This window comes from Rousettus aegyptiacus, unplaced genomic scaffold (genome assembly GCF_014176215.1).
Source record: "Rousettus aegyptiacus isolate mRouAeg1 unplaced genomic scaffold, mRouAeg1.p scaffold_m13_p_2, whole genome shotgun sequence".
Classification (NCBI taxonomy): Eukaryota; Metazoa; Chordata; class Mammalia; order Chiroptera; family Pteropodidae; genus Rousettus; species Rousettus aegyptiacus.
This window is the reverse complement of record NW_023416295.1, coordinates 121,724,313-121,738,512: the sequence shown is the minus strand read 5'-3', so window position 1 is coordinate 121,738,512 and position 14,200 is coordinate 121,724,313. Positions and strand designations below refer to the sequence as shown.

The following is a 14,200-nucleotide window of genomic DNA, read 5'->3' as shown; positions in this document are numbered from 1 at the left end:
GAGGAATCTTGGGATCTACGCTACATACCCATTATGTGAAATTATAGGCACACAATCTTATTTTGCACAATTCTGTCTGGCCTAGGTTGGCACACACTAAAAGCCATTACTGTCTTTCCCAATTACTTTTTCTACTACACCATCATTTTCTACAACTTCGGTCTGAGGCTGGCAGTATTTTTATGAAAAACTCTGGCCACTGAAGTCCCAAGACAAAGCTCTCTTCAGAACCCCTCGAATCAGTACTCAGTGGGCACCTTGGCCACTATCCAAAGAAATGTCCTTGAACTTAGCATCAGTCCACTACAGACTCTGGTCGAATTAGGTAGACCCAGGTACAAGTACCACCTTGTTACTTAATAACTACACAACCTTGGGGGAGTTATTTCACTTCTCTGGGTCTTGATTTCCCATTCTGTAAAATGGGTATAATAATCATGCATACCACACAGAGTAGTTCTGAGGATTAAATGAAATGGTGCATGTAAAAAAAAAAAAGTTATGTTGTCTGGCACAGACTAAGTAGTTAACAAGTGTGACTTGTCACTGTTATTAGAAAAACTCTACACTTAATTCAACTCTACACCTCTCTAAGGGCATTTAAATGTTTTCGGAGGTTGCCAATTTCCTTTGGAATCCTCCCTACTCCTCACCAATGCTTCCCTGCAAACCAGCGTCACTCCAGATAGGTGGCATGAGGTTTCTGATCAACCAACAGGGATGCTACATCAGCCCTCGGAGCGTCTCTCACACAGGCCCATATTGTAAACCTCCTCTTGCGATCCACAGCAGCAGAGCGATAGGAAGATCTATAATCCAACTGCACAGAGATTATTCTCCTTCAAACCAAAGCAAACCTCTTCTCACTTTATATAGAAAGCATATGTGTGTACGGGGGTGGCGGGGGGTGAGGAGGAGGTTTTCACTCTGCTTAAAGAAGCAAATGGTTAATTAGTGCTTCCTGAGACACTCCCCACCCCAGGAACATGAATCACACTTAATCTGTCCCTTCTGAAAAGGAGAAAGGTGATGGCTCCACTTAATATACCTGATAAATGCCTCTCTACAAAAGGGGAAAATACAGACACCCATAAGTCTAGTATTTATTGTTTTTCTCTGGCCAGGAATAGTTTTAGCATGAATTCATGGATCCTGATGTTGGCCAGAAGAGAGGGACCAGGGATCCTCAGCTTCTGGGGACCTTGGACATTTTCTGAGGTAATGGTGCTCGTCACGGAGAATTGCTATGAGGGATAAAAGGGAGACAATTGCAGGCTCTTGATGCATGCTAATTATTTCCACCAAGCTGACCTCACCTGAACTGCTGGGTGGTATCAGGAAATGTGTCTTCCATGCCTGATATTTACTAGAGAGCTCCCACTCAGTGGCCTCCTAACCTCCTGTGGCTACGCAAATTTTGGATGCCAGCCTCAGCAATAAAGGACTCCAAAGGAGCTACCCCTCTGACAGCCCTGCCAAGGTGTGGGCCTGGGTGACTGACTGTGCCCATTGATGACTCTGGGGTGGGCCTACAATCCAAAGGAGCAATCTACAGGCTGGGAGGTCACTTGTGGCCTAGTATAAAAGGGGAACTGGGCCAATGAGAGTGCTCTGGTAATCTGGAATCGGGAGAGTGAGAACTGGGTTGACTGGCAGCAGAGACATTCAGAACATGGCTGGCCACGCTGATGGCAGAACATCCTCACGGAGGTGACAGACTCCCACTGCTGAGGCTTTCCAGGGCCCCCTTGAGTCCAGAGCCCCCCTGCCACAGAGCCTGGCTATTTAAGGGTGCTTCTTTGTGGACACCATAAACATCTCTTCCAATGTCATTAAAATAAACTTTTCATTTTTCTGAGTTAGCTTGAGTGGGTTTCTGTTTCTTCCAACAAAAAGAGCCTTCACTAAAACAGCACCTCTCCTTGGAAAGAACATGCAGATGGAGCTATGGCTAAACATTCTGGGCATTTCCAGTACAAGGCGTTGCTTTAACAGTTAATTACACAGTACGTAAATGCTGCTGGTTCCCGACTCGCTCCTCCCTGGCTCCCCTCTGCTGTAGAAACTGAAAAAGTGAGAGCTCTCTCCCCACCTCCCTTGCAGCTAGGGGCGATCACGTGACATGGTTCTGGCAAGTGAGATGCAAGAGCATATCTGCTGGGACAGACAGTAGGCTGCCCCCTCCACCCTGCAACCACCGAAAGAAAAGTCAGAGACAGAGACGTCGGCCCTGGCACCAACACTAGCAGCCGCCCGATTCCGGCCTCTTTGTTACGTGAGAAAGACGTATCCCAAAACTACCGTTAGAATTTTCTATAACTTAGAAGCAAAATCCTTTCTAAATTATATACTCTGGAATAGAACTTGATACTGTTTCCTGTACTGTAAGAAAAATGATCTTTTAACCAAACAGATGACAACCTGTTTTTCAATTAACTTCTCCAAACATCAACCAAATGATACAAGCTCTCCAGGTAATTAAAGTCTAAGAGGAGAGAAAGTATCTACATCAACAACTATGCTATAGGGCAGAAAGTGAAAACGCCCTAAGAGGCAACTACCTGCTCTAATGTCGTGGAGTAGAGGGAGACTTTACTTCTAGCGGGGGCGGGAGAAGTCAGAGGAGGCTCCATGGGAGTAGCATTTGAGTTAAATCCTAGAAAAAGAGAACTTGGATGTTTGGAGAAGGGCCTTCTTGGTAGAAGGAACAATTTAAGTAAATATGGGAAACTGAAGGTCATGTAAAGGAAATAAGTTCTGGCTGATGTAGGGAGGGGAACAAAGATCAGATTAAAAAGTTAGGCCCATTTAGAACAATCCTCAAATACCAAGAGAAGGAGTCTGAGCTTTACTCTCCAAGCCATGGGGTGTTGTTGAAGGTTTCTCTAAGCAAACGAGGTCAGAGGAGTTGTTCAGGAGAACTTGGCGAATAGCAATATGTGGGGAGGATTGAGGAGGCAGGGAGTGCCACTAGGGGGCGATGCAGCTATCAGGGCAGAGGCGACGAGGGTAAGAAACCGGACAGGAGACGTGAGAATGGCGTAGGAAAAAGCAGCGGACGTGAGAGCTGCTGCAGAATTACACGTGACAGAGGCTGGCTACTGTCTGGATATGGGGCAGGAGCCACGGGAGGAGTAACGTAATAACATACTTCATTGTGCAAAACAGAAACCAAAACTTCATGGGGTACCTCTGGAGCCGAAGACAGGAACGGTTTTATGTAGATGTTGGAGTCGTGCACCTTCAGGTCATGGTCCCCCAGCCCCCTGGTCACTCCGATAGTTGCCATTACTCGCGCCTAGGAGTAGAAGCAGAGAGTCATGAGAAACACACACACAGAAAGCATACCCATCACTGCGTCGCTGCCGCGGGCTAGGAGGGTGGCAGTAGTTTTCCAGTTCCTCTTGGCGTCCCTTGCCGCTAACGTGTGTGGGCAGTTGTTTCGAGGAAGGGCTCACCAGGATCACTTGTGTCCTTAACGAGTAGCTTTTCCACCAAGTATCTTAAGTGTAATAAGTCACTGCTATCTCTCTTCAACTTTCTTTTACAGAAACTGAAGGGAAGGGCGTCTAATAAACTGAACCCAATACATGTGCGAGGTCTACAGCTACTAAAATCAGTTCATGTCAAATCCAGCAGCATCCATCCATCCATCTGTCCATCTGCTACATATCCACTCTTCAAGTATTTGCTAAACACCAGCTATTTCTAGTTCTGTGATAAGGCACTAGTAAAAGATGTAAAGAAGTCAGTGGCAGCTCCTGTCTTCCCAAGTCTCACATATTATATTTTATAGCTGAAGAAATGATTAGCAACTCGATAACCTACACTGCTATTATCCCCACAAATTCCCTCTGGGTGGAAAGGAATATGTCACTTTGCTATAACCACACAGAACCCTCAGGGCTGAGACCACCGCCCGCCCCCCCCACCCCCCACCATTCGGTTTTCTGAATGCTTTAAGGAAGCAAGAGTATTACACTGATGCCTACACGGCCAACCTAAAGACCTCCCAGGATGCCACAGATTTAATTTACACATTTAGTGAGTGCCTACTGTATGCAGACACCATACTATGGGGGACAAATGTCTATGGTCTGTCTCTACTATAAAGGAACTTAGTAAGGGAGAGAAGAGGCACATGCCTAACGAAATGTAAAGTATGGTCACGTGTTGAAGACATAAACAATGGGTTATGTAATTCAGAGGAGGTAAAAATTCTGCCGAGACGGTTCCTTAGAGGTGGCACTAACTTCTTCTGCAGAAGGATGGGCAGCATCAAGACAGGTAAACACAGAGGGATGGAGTAAAGGTCATTCTAGGTGGAATGAAGCCCAATGGCTTAACGCTCAGATCATCAGTAATGTCTTCTGGTGTAGTGTCATGATTCAAAGACCCGAGCTTGAATCCTCACTACCGCTTGGGTAATAACATAAATGCTAAGAATCATTGTCATCTAACATTACCATCATCGTTCTCTTAGTTTCCAAAAAGGGCTGTGGAGTTTGGAGCTGGTTTCAGATCAGAAGGTGGGCAGGTTTACATTGAAGTAGAAATGAGACCATGACATTTTTTTTTTTTTAAAGGCAAGAATCAAAGGGGGCAAAACACAGACATGTGATGTGAGCCTGGGGACCTCTGCTCCGGACTGCAGAAACCCTCCGCCCTGCCGGGAGGCTGGACTGGCTCCCTTCTCACTGAGGAGTGCTCAGCTCGAAACGTGAAGTTCCGAGTCCCGTGTAGCTCGTGAAGTTCCAAGTCCCGTGTAGCTCGTCTGTGTTCCTTCCTGCAGTGGCACCTTCTCTGGCTGGAAGAAGCACAGGTGGCTGTGTTCATGCAAACAAATCTGATGTTTCTGCCAGTGACGGAACTTGTTTACAGAGCACGAAGGTGTCACCGACACAAGTCCTTAAAAGCACTGGCACGAATAAAATGAAAAGTAACAGCAGTGAAAGTAGCCTGAAACTTCTGGGTAGGTGTGCGCCGAGAGGAAAAAGAAAACCCCTGTAAAGGATCTAGACAGGGCTGATGTGTTGCATTTCAAAAGACTTCTCAAGAAATCATGGATCCTCAGAGAGGGGTGGTGTGTTGCTTTGGTGCGGGGCAAGCCAGCCGTCAACTAGAGTCAGAGTGGCTTTTAAATAGGTCAGCAGCTACAATGACAGAACTTGCCAGCTGCATATCGCAGAACTGTCAAGCCCTAATGAACGGAAATGCTTGAGGAGCATGATGGCCTGGTAAATTCAACTTTTTGCTTAACTGGGAAAATCCATGCTCTTTTAAATCTTATTGCTGATAACCTTTGAAGAACACATTTGTCCATTTTCCTGTTGTATGTAGGAAACTGAATGTAACTGAAGAACTTATTTGATACTCATGCATTTATGGAAGGCCTGCCATGTATCAGGTACCAGGCTAGACAGGTACTAGGGATATACCATCAAGATGACAGGATGTGGTCCTGAACTCCCTGGACAGCACTGGGAGAGCAAGGTAAGTGACACTAAGAAACTCAGCCCCACAAAGAACTGCAGGTGGAGGTCACCAGCTGAGTGGTTTGCATTAGTACCCACTGCCCCCAAAAGCTCACATAATCCTATCAGGAAGAGAGCCCTGTCCTGTCGTGATTCCCAGCCAGCTGGGTAAGGTGGTAGAAGGTACCTACTTCCAGGAAAGGGGCAAGTTAGTTTGAAAAATGATCTCTATATGGATCAGATATTTATATTTTATTTTTCCCCTCTCTCTCTTCTCCTTCTCCCTTCTCTCCCTCTCTCCCCCTCCCTCCCCACCCCAGATATGTGCACACACACTCAAGTTCTCAAGTTCTGCCCAGGAAGGCATGCGTCCTTCCGTTTTTTTGAGTCCCTTCTTCCTGCAAAAAAACTATCAAATGCTGAAAATAATTTCAGTTGAACATTCTTAATGTGACCACATTTTTCACTTCTTGGAACTCTTAGCACCTAGCTGAAATGTATTTGTGTTTTCAGGAAGAATGCAATGATTCAGAAGGTGTTTGTTCTTATTGGGAAATGGCTTCAAAGCTTCCTTATCTCTGCTCCAGAACTATAACCTCCTCCTGCCCCAGCTCACAGTCCATTTTAAGAGCCACGGCCTTCCTTCTGTTCAGCTATGCGCCTGCTGCTCACTGTGTGATTCCAGCGGGGACCCTGGGAGCTGGGGATGAACAGTCTGTGCTGTCGCAGCCTGGGCTCTGATCCCTGTGATCCTACAGCTCGGTCACTGTGAAGTTCTGGGTCCCCTTCCACGGGGCAAGTGGAGAAGCGGACTTTCAGAGTCTGAACTTCCACGGCAGAGTGTGAGGGCACAAGAAGGCAACAGAAGGCCAGGGCGCCACATCTGGCACCACCCCTCGCTGGCTGCGTGACTTTGCCTGAGCAGTTTCAACCTCAGAGTCCCAGCTGCCTCATCTATCAAATGTATATAACACAGCTCTGCCTGCCTCATGGCTTGTTTGTTGTCAGATAGACAGAGATGAAATATGTGAAAGTGGTCATGTTTACACACTGCAAAAAAAGTTATTCGAATGGATTGAAAAGGAGGATGCTCTTTTCACAATACTGACTTTTGTACCTTGAGCTCTCTGCCTCCCTCCCGGAACCCTGCCTGCCACTCCTTGGACCCTCAAGGCAGGAGGCCCGAAGATGACGGAGGTGATATTCTTTCAAGCTGTCAAGGCTATAAAATCACAAGCTGTTGAGTGGAATGCACAGATTGCCACGGGCTATGCAGAGACAGCCTTGTTCTCAGGCTGGGGGAGTGCACGTGCCTACCTTCTTGCCTTCTCCGTATATAAGGGGAAACTTCAAGTCATCATCCTCAATGGTTTTGTATGCCCTGTAGGGGGATAAACAACATTTTTAAAAAGGTTTGCACTCAATTAGTGACCCACTGCCCTGACACAGTCTGCTAGGTACTTTCTTTTCCCAGAGAGTCTATCTGCTCACCACACGGACAATCTTTCTTTATCAAGAGTTATTCTCCCTGCAGAATTGTGTGTGTGTGTGTGTGTATGTGTTTTTAACAAACCAGAAAATCCCAAGGCTTTATATGCTTGAAGAGAGAGAAAATAAGTTGGTATATCCATAATTAGTGAGAAAGGGAGATGAGTTTCCATCCTAAGCATTCAGTGCCTGTGCAGTAATGAAGGGCCCCAGCTCCAGTAATGAAGGGCCCCAGCTCGGTGACAGGGTCCTTGCCATTAATCTGAAACTGTGAGCAACAGTGGAGCTCAGAGATAGATGGAGTGTGAAACTGCTCTAAGAGCCAGTTCTCACCTTCAGGGATTGTTTATACCAAAGCAGTCTCATACTGCGATGGCTGGAGAAGGAATATTTGGAGCCTGTTTGACCTCGGTATGATATTCAAGGTTGGCAGAAAATTTCTTGTTTCGCAATAGCTATTAAATGGCCATTTGACACAGAGAAAGAAAATCTAGTCTATGCTTCAATGGCTTACTCCAGACATGGCTCTCCAGATGCCCCTGCATACTCAGGGAGAGGCTGGCCAGGCTGAGGTAAGGGGCAATGAAGCCTGTGTCTTGCAATTTTGCTCATAAGGAAGTTAAAAAAAAGAAACAAACAAACAGGGCGCCCCATTACTAGCTACACCACCTTGGGCAAGTAGCTGCACCTATTTTGGTCTTGGTTTCTCATCTGTAAAATGAGGATAATCACACAGGATGTACAGTGCCTAGCACAGAGCCTGCCACTCAGTGAGTACGTGACGAGTGGTAGCTATTACTAGTGTTCAGTAGATGGTTAATACTTGGCACACCAGTTCCCCTTTCCACAGTGGGGAAAGCACTATTTACTATCTCAAAGAAATATTAGTAAGACCAAGTAAAAGCTGGGGTAGGTTCCACTAGATTAGGTGCTAGAAGCAAGATACTTTAAAAAACGAACAAAAAAAACCGTTTTCTCTGGAATACGTGAAAAAAAAAAATAATTTAACCCAATGGCCTCCTAGTCCTGGATACATCTAGGCAACTTGGGAGTGAAGCTGAAGTCAAATTTATAAAAGTTCTCAATATACAAAAGAATGCAACCCAATTTAAAGAAGCATTCGGCCCCAAAGCTAAAGCAGGCATCTATATTTTCCAGGAAGTTGTCCAGATGAGTTGCTGATTCCCAGGGGGTAGAGGACCAGAGAAATTTTGGAACCAGACATGCCTGGGCTCAAGTTCAGCACTGCTCTCTGCAAGGCCCTGGGCAGGTGCGTGGGCCCCTCTGGGCCTCAGGATCCTTATTAATCAGGCAAAAATGGGGCTCCCTCGTGGACTTGTGAGGGTTCCAATGGGCTAATGCGCATGATGAGCTGAAGAAATATTTAGCACAGTGCCTGGCACAGGCCAAGACCGTGCTAAAAGGTAGCTGCTGCTGCTGCTGCTGCTGCTGCCGCCAAGTAAGCCCAGAGGTGCTCTAGGAACTGAATTGTCAAAAACAGAACCTCTCGCCCTCAGTCTACCAAATTAACACAAAGCAGAAATAGCTACTTACATGTTTTTATACTCGGTGTGAACTATTTAAAACCCTGTGGTATACAAGTCACTGGGGAACAAGATCAATTATTAGCTCTATTATTAGAACAGATTCGACTTGGGGGCTGGGTAAGTCTGAAGTCCACTGGTTCTCAACCTTGGTGGCCTAGTCAATCACCAGGGAGGGTTAAAAAAAATCCTGATGCCCAGGTCACCCCTCAGAAAAATTAAATCTGAACCCTCAGAAAAATTAAATTAAATAAAAATGATGGAACCCAGGCATCACAAATTTTTTTTTAAGGCTTTCCAGGTAATTCTGTTGTGGGGCCAAGGTTGAGAATTACTGATGTAGACCAAGTGTCATTAGCTAACATCCCAAATCAGTTGAGTGACAGGCCCCCTATGAGCTTGACCCTAAAGCTGACAGACTACATGGTTCAAGGGAGAGGATGGGAAGGGCCTGAGAAAGGTTCTCAAGTGTGCATAAACAGGGCTCGGGGACCGTGGAGAGTGAGAAGACAGAGGGTCAGACAAGCAGGAAGACGCGGTGTGGACAGGACCGAGAGAGGGGCCAAGGCCTAGAGATCCAGGCCCAGGAGTCTGCCATTTTAATGGGAGGCAGAAGGCAGCAGCTCTAGAATTGATGACTGGAAATTACTTAGAGTTCAGTACAGACAGGCTAAGAGCACCCTTAACAGGCTTGAAAAGGCAGTGAAAAAACAGCTCTCTGACTCCACCACAAACCCAGGCAACCTAATTCTCACAGGACAGAGAAATTTCAGGAGCCTGAAGTCTGTGCTACCACAGCTCTGAAAGGCAGACCTTGGAATTGTCACCCATGGGATGAAGACGGTGCAAATTCTAATATATTTGAGCTTCTGTTTCCTCGTCTTCGAGAACAAGAAAACTAAAAATAGAAGAGACAACTCTGTTCCTGCCATTGTTGGTTTCCAAATGTGAGCCCTCTCTCCACCCTTTATCCACAAATAACAAGAGTGAATAGCTATAAATAAAGAGAGAAAGTACAACACCCCCTCCCCCTCGGTCTTTGGGTAGCTTAAGCACAGTTCATTGTACGAAGATAAGTGGACTTCCCTCCACAGTTAAAGTCTTGAATAATAAACAATGAAATACTCAAGAGCTAAAACTGGTAACCTGATTAAAGTCTGTAAATTAATGTCAGCTAATAATACTGACAGCAGCTATGATTTACCGATCACCTTCTACATGCCAAACACTGGGCCTGGTGCTTGCTTATAACACCTACAATCTCTCACACACCCTGCAATGTCCCATCTTACAGATGAGGGGACTGAGGGTCAGAGATGTTAAGCTACACACGCCATGTCAGTGGCCCTAATGCTACACTCAGACTTTCCCAGAAAATACACCAAAGAAATGGGATGTCAGGGCTCAGGTCTGAGTTCTCATTCCAGTTAAAGAGTGTCAAATCATACCATTATTGTCCACCTCTCAGGGAGTGAAAAGCAGGCATGTTCCATACTGTCTACGGGGAACGACAAAGGAAAAGTTGAGAACACAACCTTCTGTGCCCTTGACCTGCCACTGCTTCCCAGGTCATTGCCTCCGTGGCCAGAGCCCGACAGAGCCCTCTTCCACAGACAGCAGGACTCTCAAATCTGTTCTCACCGTTTAATGGGGAGCACCCCAGTTTCTGCCTGCCTGGAAGGCCTGTCTGCTGTTCGTACTATGTGAAAGTCCACATCGGGGCTGTAGGCTTGAATCTGCACTTTCAACTCATCCTTGGCTTTCATCCTGCTCTGCTGCGGGAGGTGAGAGGATTAGGAGGGAGGCTTGAAGCTTGAGACCTCCAAGACATGGAGGTACTTGGGACTGGAGATTAATAAGTGATGTCTGTTTTTTCCCAGCAGATCCTGTGATTTCTAAAATCCTGATAAAACTTTTACAAATAACTCCAAAATCAGATTGCTCACTAGTTTTATAATAATATAACTGACCGGTGATCATATTCAAATTATTACTTGAAGCAAAACTGAAAGGCTTAGGAAAGATTTTTAGAATAACTCTTACTTTGAATCAATTCCTATATGAATATTTATGAGGCCAATTGACAAAAAGATGATGAGAAAAAATGCAAGGCTTAAAGAGGGCTAAATTAAAGGGCATTCTCTAGTTCAAAGCAGTATGCTCAGAAGCTTCCATTAACTTTCTTTTTTTTTAAAATAATAGTTTCCTTTGCACTGTTGATCCTGTGAAGCTGAAAAGACAAAGCACAAGTGGTATGGACCTACTGGAAGGAAAAGTTCAGACGTGGAAGATACTGAAAGGTCAGTAAGTACCCCAAATTCAGGAATAGCTCCTTCAACACACTGCATATTGGTTCCTGTCCTCTGTCATCGAATGGACTGAAATAATCGTCCCGGGAGCTTTACAGCACCTACTGTCAGCCTACTCCACTGGAGAACAGCCCTGGGACATTTTCTTCAATTGACCCAAACAGTCACCCATTGGTATGTTTGGTCTGTCTTCTGGAAAAACATGAAATAAATCTAGTCTGTTTTCTACTTGAGAGCTCTGCAAATATTTGAAGAGAGTTATCTCAAAGCTGACTCCTTCCTAGTTCCTTCGACTGTTCTTCACAGGACCTGGGGCACCATCCCTAACCACTGAAGCACCAACCATTCAATAAATATTTATTAACTGAGCACTGAATACTGTGGCAGGGGCTGTCGGGGCTTTCTAGTTTGTCAGTGTCCTCCGAGAATGGCATTCAGAACTGGAAATGCTTATGATGTAGCCCGCAGAAAGATGAAGTGACTACTTCTTTGACTTAGACCTTGTTCTTTTTTAAAGTACTGCAGCTTATATTTGCATCATGTGCATGTACAAGTGTGTCTGTACGTGCAGTTTAGGGCCATATATTGAAATGATGAGTGAAAACAGACAAAAAAAAAAAAATCCCCAACTAAACAAAAACCCAGTTAGTGCATAAGAAAAAAGGGCTGAGAGGTTTCTTGGGGTTTCTTGACTCATCCTGTCCTCTAGTTTACATTTACAAAGTGGATATTTCACTCTGAATGGAAAACTTCACTGCCAATATAAATTTATCTTGCTGGCTTCAGTCCACTGTTTCAACCCACCCAGAGACGTCTGAATTCATACCCTTTCATCCACAATATTAGCTCTCCTTCTATGCCTTGCCACAAATTTGATAAGCAGCTCTGCCATCTTCTTTCAAGATTTGGAGAAAAAAAAAAAAAAAAAAAGGCTAAAAAGAACCCAGTCGTTAGAGACCTCGCTCCAGGCCGAGCTACCCAGATAAGGGCTGTATCGACATTTCTTGCCGGCAAATGGATGAAAGTAGGTGCAATATGAAAAAGTGTATTCTTGTCAGGTGGAAAAGCACAGAAGACAGACTCAACAGCAGAGGGTAGACCATGAGACATTAATGTTTTAACAGGGGTTGGCGGGGAGGGCGGGGGCATTGTAGGATTTTTAAAAGGCTAAAAACACTGTCTAATAAGATAGACAGTGTCTGTCTTTGGTGTAGAATCTTTGGGTAGAGCTCTCAGGCCATCTGCAAAGCAGTAACTTAACTATTATCCACACAGTATCTCTCCATCTTTTCAAAAAGTTTAAGAAATTATCACATTTCTTACAAAGTCAAAATACATCCATGTACACTATTGCCGGGATGAACCAGACCCTGTCACAAAGATTACGAGTTGAGCTTGACTGATCAGTGAATCTGAGGCGTCCCCAGATTTACACCACCTCTAGTGGATGCTGCTCCTTCAGACACTCTTAGTTCCGAGGCGAGAGACGCTCTGATCGTCCCCTCCCTTCCAGACCGAGCCTCTCTCACTGCCACTCACTCAACCCCTTCATCGGCTCCTCCGTCTGTTCACACAGCCCCCTCTCCTCACCTTTCAGAATATTCTCCCACCTTCCCTGATGAGTTCAGCCCAGGTCCTCTGATGATGTTTTTGGCAACTTTATATTTTGATGGTCCTCCTGGAATCCTGACTTTGTAACTGCCACCTGCTTCCTGATGACTTTCTTCCTGGCTCCCTATCAGCACCACGGTCATGTGGGCTGCACCGAGAATATCCTCTCCTCCAAGACTGGCGCCCTGAACCTTCTCCCTGTTCACCCCCTTGCTGTGGCTCTTAGGACCACTATTCTATCTATCTTCTGGCTACTCCTGTTCCTGACCCAGCCTCTACTGGTGGCACACCTTTTGCATACCTCTCTTGCTGGCAGCCTAGAATTCCTCACCTTCTTGATCTTCTAGTAGGAAACACAACAGGGATTGAGTATTTTGTCTATTAACATTATTTCAAATGCTGTCATCCCTACTTTCCAAACAGATCCAGAATTGAAACAGTTTTCAGCACCTTCACTGCCATCGCCCTAGTCCTGGCGCCATGTTCTCTTGCCTACAGTACTGCTTGCCTCATTAAGCCTCCCTACAATAATCTTAGACAAGAGAGAATGATGCCAGGACTAGGGTGATAGTAGTGAAGGTGCTGAAAATTGTTCAGTTTTGTCCTTTACCTCTATTCTCAGAGCAACCAGAGTAATTATTTTAAAATGTCAGATAACATCATTACCCTACTCCAATCCTCCAACGGTTTTCCTATCATATGCTAAATAAAAAACAAGTAATGAAATAACCTTCTTTAAAATCGCTCCTCTCCCCCAAATCTCCTATTCCCCTTCTCTGCTTTATTTTTCTCCGTGGCATCTACCACCACTTAACAGTTTAAGTATTTTACTTCTTTATTATGTTTATTTTCTCTACTGCAACCCCTGCAACACCCCACCCCCCTAACATACACACACCTAAGTTCTATAAGGAAAGAGTTTTTGTTTTGATTCCTGTGGTATCCCTGGTACCTAAAAGCATGCCCATTATTTGATGGCTGCCCGAAAAACATTCAACTAAGTGAGCAAGTCAATGAATTCTACTCACCCCAAGCAGGGGCTCTATTCTATCTTACGTCTTTTCCTGTTCTTTATAGGAAAAGAACAGGAAAAACAAAAGCAAAGAGACTTGTTGTCCATGACTGCATTCTAAGTCTCAGATGTGCCAGTCGCAGTTGACACTCACTCACAAGCAAATCCCCTTCTTGCTTCTCTGGTCTTGGCTGGCTCTGTGTACTGCTCCTGGGAGTCTTCCAGACACATTCTCTGAACATTGGAACCCGAGACATCCTCGTGCAGCCACACTGATGTCCCTTCATCCTTCTGATGAGGAACGATTATAGGACTTTTCCAGGATGAACACATCTCGTCTGTGTCAGTTTTATAATTTTTACCAGAAAGGACTTTACTTGTATTTTCAGACTTGCTGAGGCCTGCAAGCAAGTTCCCCACAACTATTTCTCTATATTTCTCTATAAATCCAGTCATTACTCCTCAGCTTAAATTTCTCCCTTAGCTTTCCATCATCCTAAAGTATAACCCAATGACAAGGCCCTCCGTGATCTGATCTTTGCACACTGATTTGACATTTTTTATCACTCAGCCACAAGCTCATAACACTGGCTTTCTCGCTGTTTATTTAATGTGCCATGGGCCTTGTCCTACCTTCTGCCTGGGCCATTCGTGCCCTAGATCCTCCCAGAGCTGTGCATCACTCAGCTCACCTGAAAGTATGCTGCTCCCCGCTCCTGCCTATCGCATTTCAGCTCTTTGTGGCCTGTGCTCAGCACAACC

General features: G+C 45.2%; 1 protein-coding gene and 1 long non-coding RNA gene across 7 annotated transcripts in view; one reads left to right on the top strand and one right to left on the bottom strand.

The window, feature by feature from the left end:
- PPM1H (protein phosphatase, Mg2+/Mn2+ dependent 1H) overlaps positions 1-14,200 on the bottom strand; it is a 292,075-nt gene that overhangs the window by 107,645 nt on the left and 170,230 nt on the right. For all 4 annotated transcript variants that reach the window (XM_036237706.1, XM_016150766.2, XM_036237707.1 and 1 more), the window contains exons 7-8: positions 6,792-6,855; positions 3,191-3,298 (exon numbers count right to left, since the gene is read on the bottom strand). In XM_036237706.1, the coding sequence (XP_036093599.1) occupies positions 3,191-3,298; positions 6,792-6,855 (172 nt within the window). The remainder of the gene's footprint in view (positions 1-3,190; positions 3,299-6,791; positions 6,856-14,200) is intronic.
- Positions 1-14,200, top strand: part of LOC118613827 — a 92,927-nt gene that overhangs the window by 72,623 nt on the left and 6,104 nt on the right. Inside the window, exons 2-3 of one of the 3 annotated variants that reach the window (XR_004955935.1) lie at positions 4,587-5,493; positions 10,709-11,043. This is a non-coding gene — a long non-coding RNA (uncharacterized LOC118613827). Of the gene's footprint in view, positions 1-4,092; positions 5,494-10,708; positions 11,044-14,200 lie in introns of those variants that run through there. The other 2 variants (XR_004955936.1, XR_004955934.1) reach the window with 2 other exon arrangements.